Genomic DNA, 8,775 nt, shown 5'->3' on the forward strand with positions numbered 1-8,775 from the left:
AGAGACGGGACCTCCACCACTACCCTCAGCAGACTGTTCCAACGCCTGAACACTCTTTCAGAGAAGATTTTCCTAATGACTAACCGAAACCTCTCCTGGTGCAACTGGAGGCCATTCCCTCTAGTTCTATCACTAGTTACCTGGGAGAAGAGGTCAATCTCCACTTTGCCACAACCTCCTTCCAGGCAGTTGTAGAGAACAATAAGGTTTCCCTGAGCTCCTCTTCTCCAGACTAAATAATCTCAGTTCCCTCAGCCGCTCCCCATAAGACTTGTGCTCCAGATCCCTCACAGCTTCACTGCCCTTCTCTGAGGTGCTCCAGGGCCTCAATGTCTTTCTCATTCTGAGGGGCCCGAAACTGAACACAGCATTCGAGATGCAGCCTCACCAGTGATGAGTACAGAAGGACGATCACTTCCCTGCTCCTGCTGGCTGCACTATTTCTGATACAAGCCAGGATGCTGTCAACCTTCTTGGCCGCTTCCTGGCACACTGCTGGCTCATGTTCAGCCAAACACTGACCAATACCCCCAGGTCCGTTTCCTCTACAGTCTTCTAGGCACTGTTCCCCAAGGCTGTAACATTGCCTGGGGTTGTTGTGGCAAAAGTGCAGCACCCAGCACTTGGTCTTGTTGAACTTCATCCCATTGGTTTCAGCCCAGCAATCCAGCCTGTCCAGATCCCTCTGTAGACCCTTCCTATCCTCACGCAGATTGATGCTTCCTCCCAGTCTGGTGCCATCTGCAAACTTACTGAAGGTATGCTCAGTGCCCTCATCCGGGTCATCAATACAGATATTAAACAGGACAAGCCCCAAAACTGACCGAAATGAAATAAATGCAGAAATTTTAAAAGTATTATGATTGCCTAATCAAAACTTACAGGCTAAGACACACCACTGAAATTTGATGCTCTGCATTCTGCTTCTGCAGTCTGTTAAGAACTCAAAAATATTTACAATCTATCATTAAATATATCTAAGTTTGTTGACAGAATGAGATCATTGAATACAATAAAATCATTTAGGCAATTATAAAAGCAACGCTGTTTTCTGGCACATATACTTAACTAAGTCCAACTGCTTCAAATATATTAAACTCTTACCAAAGAGAACATAAAACAAAAAAGACATCAGCACTATTTTAAAGAAGCAGCCCATAGCCTCTCTTTATTTTGAATCAGCACTAAGTAATTTCTACTGACTGCTTTCTACGTAACCTAGAAAGCAATTCCATTTGTTTTAAAAATGGGCTATTTTGACAGATGCTATTTAGGAGCTATAAGAGTTTTGTTTTAAATTTAAGTTAACATGAATTTTAAAAGAGCACTGCTGATGAAGCTATGGTATGTTTTTTTCCTAATGCTGACAGCTTAGTATGCAGCTTCCTAAAAGCCTTTGCTGTCCTAATGTTACATTCAAGATCTCCTGAAAGCTCTAGGGATACCTCCTCTACAGAATAGAGGATAATTCACACAAACAATATCCTCCATTGTTTCAGGTTTGCTAATACACGAGTTTGATGCTACTGTTGTATGTTCTTACAATATACCAACAGCTAGAGAGCTGCTTTTTATGCAGAAGGCACTGCCTCCCCAAAACTCACAAATCTTCACCGAAAAAACATGCTGAAGCACACTCAGAAATACTTCCTACATAAATCCCCAGACTGAGAAAAAGTTTTTGGTAGTCATAGTTGCACTGTAGCTTTTAAGGCTTGTGAAAGCACTAGCCAACCACTTCCAAAGCAAGAAATTCCTATTAACAATATTCAAAACTACATTATTTTTATTATGAGAAAGAAGTCTTTTGTCAGCATCCACAGCTGACAAAAATTTGCTTGTGAGGTGAAGAAAGCAACCGTTCAATTCAGACAGGCAACTATCAGTAGATGTACGCTAATCTCAAGCTGTATCACAGGCTATATGTTTCTATATTTATTAACATGACTACCTTCAGCACTCATTAAAGGGCTACCTTTAGCAGGTCATTAGCACAAACATACCAAAATACATTAGGCAAATGTACAGACATTTTAAACAAGCTTGTCAGAGACTGTAGTAATGTCTATGCTAGCTTGGCATGGCAATATTTGGTAAGAACACACTCAAAGATTTTGTTGTTGTTGTTGTCCAGAAAAGGTTAAGTATATTTGAGCCACCAAAGTGGCATGAAAGCAAGTATTAAAGAGTCCTGATACTTTTACTAACCTACTACACACTTCAGACTGAATTTGCCATTTCATGGATCACAGCCAGAGATTCAGAAACATGCCAAAAGAAGTTCAGTGCAGCAAAAGCTGGCCTGATAAATTGAAATCTTTCAATTACAGACAGCTCCTTGACAAAACAAGCCATCCATTCCATATAGTAGAGATGTTTAGATGAGATTCATTTAGTGGGGAAAAAAAAGTCATTAAAAAAAAAATTCCCAGTTATTTATATCATTTTTTAAGAAAGTTAATTACTACAAATGCAAAAAGTCAGTTTACTTATGTCTCAGTGGCAGCCAGCTGACAGCACCAGAGAGCTAACACTCAATTAAGCAAAACAATCACCTGAGATACTTGCTATCTGCAGTTGGACAAAAGTGGAAACACAAGAAATACTAAGATTTACCTCTGTCTCTGTTGTTGTCTCTAGGAAGTTGGTGTCTTCAGCCTTACTCTCTATACCCTTACCGACATCACAGCCTTGGCCCATTGCTGCGTGCTCTTCCTGTGGAACGTCATGTGTGTGGACAGACGAGCCCTTCCTCTTCGTCGTCTTTTTCTGCGACTGCGTGACATTGCTTTTTGCTTTTCGTTCTCTGAAGTGAGCAAACTGTGCATAAAAGATTGGAATAGATACAGGGAGAGGTAAGTGAGAAAAAGGTAGCAGGACCACAAGATTAACACACTCATAGGTGACAAAGAATATCCCAGCTCGATAAAATATATACATCTGCAGAAAAACTGCTTGATCTTCTTACTTCCAACACATTCAGAATACACCAGATATCTGTGCAACTAAACAAGAAATATCACACTAGTACTAAAGACTCATTTCAATACAGAAATCAAATTTTACTCAGTAAAACTTTGCATGTCAACGACAACCCAGAATTACAGAAGGACAAATTAGAAAAGGAACAAATTGTTAATATACTAGAATCATTTGGGGGAGGGGAGGGCGGGGTAGGACAGCCTTTCTTGCAGCCTTTCTGCAAGACAGGCAAAAACAACAACCCTTAGAAATGCATCTAAACAGATCTTTGCCAGTCTAAGCATTAAGACTAAAATTAACAGAAGTGAGTCCTCATGCTCCTTCCCTGCCACCCCCTTAAGAGAATACAGTGAAACTTCCTAGCCAGAAAGCAGACTACAGTACATAAATAGAAAATTAATTAAGCCAGGTCATTTTAATTTCTTCTGTTGAAGATTCAGATGTTCTACTTAATCAGACCATCACAGCACAGGGAAGCACGAGGGACTTGTAAAGAATGTCACTGACAGAATTTATTACCCAACTTTCCTTAGCAGCTTAAACTGCTTAAAAAGGATTATCTTATTTTCAACTCAAGTATTACATTTAGGCAGCACTTCTAGGCAGCATCTCCCTCACAGTGTAAATCCAGGCATCCCAATTGTACGGGAAAAAGCCTTCACCAAGATTATCTGCTACAACTACATTGTTAAGGTATCCTTGTGATGAGATAGAACAGATAGTAAAAGTGATGATGGGATACAAATGGTCCCAATTTTAAAGTTCTATCTGCAATATAAATGAGAATACACTGTTTCCTAGCTTGGCTTTCTTGCAATACAGCAACACCACAGAAAAGTCCTGTCACTTCCCGTGGCTCAGTTAGGTTCTCTCCTTACACATGTCAGTTTCACTACAGACATTTCTGTCTGACAGCTTAGTTCAACAGATATGCAGTACCTACACTCAGTCTGCTTAAAATGTGTATTTGCTGAAAGACACCAGTTTCTTACCAGTATTTAGGCTTTTTAGAAACAAATAACCTTTTCTAAATTGGTTAAAATCTGTAGTTTTCATAGTGCTTAATATGAACGCAGATAAAGCAAAGATTGCCAGATGCTCTATTGATTTGCCAAATAAGCAAAATGAAAAGATAGCAAAAGACAGTAAATAAAGCTGTCATGAGAAAAACAGCATCCTCTGAAATCAGTTGTTAACTCTAGCACTTACTGATGGCATTGTGTCAAAATAGCTATTACACCAATTACACTGATAACGTGGACAACAGGACAGGAGAAAACCTGCAGAATAACAGGAGAATGAAGGATGCTGCTGAAGCAGATAAATAGGAGTAAAGTAATCAGAAAAGATAAGAAACAACAGGCAGAGAAGGTTCTCATCCTAGACACCTGTCAATGACTTCACAAAGGAAGAGCAAGAAAGATATTTGGGATGAAAATAGCACGATCTTCCATGACTGAACATCTACACAAGTAGAAAATTTTTAAATACACATCTGAAAGAGTAAAAAAGCAAAAAACGGCAACAGCAAAATCCACTTACTTTGTCATGTTCATGTGCATTAAAAATTAGGAAAGCAGAGTAAGTATTGTGTAGAAACTAACTGCTCCAAAATTCCAGAGAAATACTAGATTTGTTGTCCCGTGAAAGCGTCTGGAGTCCAACACTGCAGATTTCTGGAATCACTGGGTAGGAAAAAGTGTCCTTTATGTCATTACCAGGTTTCCAAAGTCTTTAATCGGCTATATGAATTTAAGACTCATTCCAATAGCACCATCACATATGCAGACAAGTAACATGAAGTAGTGCGTATGCATATGAAAGAAGTAGATGACAGTGATTGTATCCCTCACAGTGATTGTATCCCTCACCACAGCGAGACCCCTTCATACCCCTCTTGATGGGCCTGACTCTCAGCTTGCTTTCTAGCAGAACCACAGCAGAGATAGGTTTACTTTTAGCCAGAACTTTGTACACCAACACTGTCCCAGCAGCAACATCACACGCAGAATGCCAAGCAGCTCTTAGTGAAGAAGAACACTCTGCATTTCCACAGCTACTGGTCTGTTTGCACCTCACCAGTGCCAGACAGGTAACAACAGCAAACTGGTGGTACTAGGGCAGGCCCCCAAAGCTGTCTGTCCCCCCAGTGACTCACCACAGGGCAGACTTGCGGCACAGTGCCCTAAGTGAGCTGGCACCAAAACAAAAAGCCCAGAACAGAGCATTCAGGTTTTGTTACTATAGTGGAATTCCAAGGTCACAGCCTCAACCAATGGGTGGGCTACGTGAGTATGTGGGTGCCTGAAGCAGGGGGGTGGTCTGCAGCCACCCCTTCTGTCTCTGCAGTACTTCCTATGCAATCTGAGTCTGTGCGGGTCACCTTTTTTGCCCCCGCCCTTCTCTCCAGCGGCGCGACGGTACGAACGGGGGAGGGTCACATTCCTAAGCTGGTCCAGTTCTCCAAACTGTTACCGGGAGGGGTGAGTTAATTTCTTTTTGATATCTTTTTCTATTGTGCCTGTTTCTCAAATAAAGGCTCTGTCATTGCCTTCGTTTGTTCTACAGTTACATTTCCCAATTACTACTGTGGCTAACAGTACTCCATTTATTAGAATGGAAATCTGAATAACCTGACACAATCAGTGTGTAGCACCTGCAATGTGATAATAGCTTCCAATTAAAATAGAAGTTGGAATATTTGTTATAATTTGGTGGTAGCTTCAAAGGCATTTCAGTGATGGAGTTTTTATTCCTATATGAAAATAATAACTCAAGCACTGCTTTGAAAAAGAAAACACACACACAACCCCTTCCTAGGTCATTACTTACCTGACTAAGACCTATGGATGAGAGAGGCAACAAAATAAACAATTTGCACCTCTAGGTTCAAGTAGTACCAGACACTGTTAGCATGACCACATTCTAGTAGCAACCCGCTTGTAGCAACCAATCACTTACAATAAGTGACAGAAAAAGAACACGGAAAAAATTTCCCTTCTGCTCTCTTACACAAGAGCTTCCAAAAACACAGGCTACCCAAAGGAAGTTCTGAGTCAAGTCACAACCGCATAGCCCACCTACACAGCTGCACACCCATGTCCAAATGTGGGCTTAAGGATCTGAGGAAGATCACTGAGTAAGACAAAAGGTTCATCTCCTCCAGTTGGGCCCATTAGTTAGAAGCTAGCACTTCCAAGTTCAAACACATAATTAAGGACATAAACACAGGGCAAGCACAAAGAAATGCTAGGGACTAGATGAACATACCAAGGAATTCACAGCTCATATTTGCTTTCCTGTGCCAAACATAATATCTTCATGCTTAATAACTCCCACTAAGTATTACTTCCATTAATTTGCCCAGGTGCTTTAAAAAAAAAAAAAAAGCCTTCTATTGCCCCCATTCTGCTAGGTAAATAATGCAATACCGTGATATTTTAGCAAGCAGAGGAAGCACTACACTCATTTCTGCCACTTCGCACCTCCTCCTCCTCTCACATGGCACCTTTCCATGCAGCAGCAGCATTGAATGAGCTGCCAAGGATTTCTTTCTTTGTTTTTAATGGTGAGATACAAGATATTAAGCACCTAACTTTATTGAAAAATTAAAAAAAAAAAAAGAAAGAAAAAAATAAGATACAACATTGTCTCTGCATGAAGAGCTTAACTTAATGCAAGCCTTTACTATTTTTTTCCTTCTCCCAGTGACAAACAGCAGCCATAAAACAGGTGAGAACTAGTAACTTGTTACGTACTTGCCTTTAACATTTTTCTATGAACAGACGCTGAACTTACAGAAGCGTTACAAAAGAAAACTGAACAGAAGTCTTGCCACAGTTAATCTAACTTCCTAACTTGAGGAAGGAATTCCACAAAGCTCTCATTTTCAACATTAATGCAAGAAGCTATCATGTTATCTTTGACAGAGGGTTGTGCCCTAAAGCACTTACATGGACGCAGAGTTGCCAAGCAGGAGTGCACACCTGGCTGAGACCTGTGAGGCCAGGAAAAGTCATGCTGCTTGCACAGTGCCAGCCAACAGCCTACCACCCTCCCAGTAATGCTTCTGCTGCCCTCCCAGTAACGCTCCTACTGCCACCTGCACAGCCCTAGGAGGACGGTGCAGGCAAAAAGCCAGTGCAAATAAAAGAGATGCACACCAAGCTTCTGCAGAAAGCAGATTTCCTGGCAGGTGCCTTGCAGGAAGAGCTATGCCACAGGCCTGGAGGAGGCCACAAGGATAGCGCTGGCAAAGAGGCTGCAGCCCATGAGAGGATGTGAGCTGCACACAGCTCCACACCACTGTACAGCCCCTGCCAGCTCCTTCCAGCTACAGTCCCACTGCCATCCTGGCAGACGGACAGAAATACAGAATCAAAGAATACCCCAGCTTGGAAGAGACCCATAAAAATCACTGAGCCAAACTTCTGGATCCACACAGGACCACCTAAAAACCAGACCATATGTCTGAGAGCATTGTTCAGACACCTCTTGAACAGCAGCAACCTTGGTGCCATGAACACCACCTTGAGTAGACTGTTTCAGTGCCCAACTACCCTCTCAGTGAAGAACCTTTTTCACAGTGTCCAGTCTGAACCTACCCTGTCCCAGCTCCATGCCATTCCCTGAGATCCTATTGCAGGCACCAAAGAGGAGACCTGTACCTGCCCCTCCACTCCCCCTTGTAAGGAAGCCATTGGCCGTGATGGGGTCTTCCCTTTTCTGGGCTGAACAAACCATGAGACTTCAGCCATTTCTCACGTATTTTCTCCTCTAGAACATTCTCCATCTTTATAGCTCTCCTTCAGAGGCTCTCTAATAGTTTTATGTCCTTCTTTGTACTGTGGTGCCCAAAACTGGGCATACTATTCAAGGTGAAGCCACACCAGTGCAGGATAATCACTTCCCTTGACTGGCTAGCAGCATCATGGTTGATGCACCACAGACTATGGTTGGCCTTGGAGGCTGCCTGGGCACACTACTTACTCACACTCAACTTACCATCGATCCAAATCTCTTTGAGAGAGCCTGTGGCTGAGGGCTAGCATGCCACTGTCTCATTCAGCAATAACTTCTGAAAGCGTACAGCAGTAACAGCTCAAAGAACAGCAGAAATACTGAACAATTAATAACACCACCACAAACCGGCTTCCTGAACAACACAGTCACCAAAACAAAGTCTAAGTCCAGGGTAAGCTCCCAGGGTTGGTGCACATCAAGAGGTGGCCATACAGGTGCACTCCACAGACCGTAGGTACTAAAGGGAGCAGTGATGACGCCCACAGCCCGCACCCGGAACCCTCCTTTGCCTCCATCCGCGCGGCGGGGCCCCACCGGACAGCCGACCGCCCAAGGGCCTGCCCTGGCTGCAGCCCCGCTGGAGGGACGCAGGCACGGCGCTGGAGCGGCAGGGCACGCAGCTCCCGTTCCTGGGGTTCTCCCCTGGAAACATACTTTGAGAAACAGTAGAAACGTGAGAGGGAAAAAAGAAAAACACAACGCAAACAAACACGAACCCACAGGGCAGGGAGAACACCGCTCTCTGCCAGGCTGCTCCCCGCGGCCTCCGCCCGCCCTACAATGCCAAGGCTCACAGCCCGCAGGAATAGCGAGGCACCGCGCCTCACCTTAGCTCTACCAGCCTCCAGCTTGCGCATCCGCGCCTCCTCCATCCCCTACAAGACACAAACAACAAAACCCCAACACTCTGCAGATCACACCGCGGCGGCAGGCACAGAAGTTTCGGTCATGGCCGCCCCACGGCTTTCGCCCCGCCCGCTTGACTCAACT

At 43.5% G+C, this 8,775-nt stretch overlaps 1 protein-coding gene across 27 annotated transcripts in view; it reads right to left on the minus strand.

The window, feature by feature from the left end:
- PCNT (pericentrin) overlaps window positions 1–8,762 on the minus strand; it is a 97,782-nt gene extending 89,020 nt beyond the window's left edge. For all 27 annotated transcript variants that reach the window (XR_005861545.2, XM_040703995.2, XM_040703994.2 and 24 more), the window contains exons 1-2: window positions 8,613–8,762; window positions 2,617–2,820 (exon numbers count right to left, since the gene is read on the minus strand). Coding sequence is in view for 26 of the 27 variants with exons in the window: in XM_040703995.2 (XP_040559929.1) it covers window positions 2,617–2,820; window positions 8,613–8,657 (249 nt within the window). In the remaining variant the exon portion in view is untranslated. The remainder of the gene's footprint in view (window positions 1–2,616; window positions 2,821–8,612) is intronic.
- Window positions 8,763–8,775: the final 13 nt, after the last annotated feature.

The sequence above is a fragment of the Gallus gallus genome, chromosome 7 (assembly GCF_016699485.2).
Source record: "Gallus gallus isolate bGalGal1 chromosome 7, bGalGal1.mat.broiler.GRCg7b, whole genome shotgun sequence".
Taxonomy (NCBI): domain Eukaryota; kingdom Metazoa; phylum Chordata; class Aves; order Galliformes; family Phasianidae; genus Gallus; species Gallus gallus.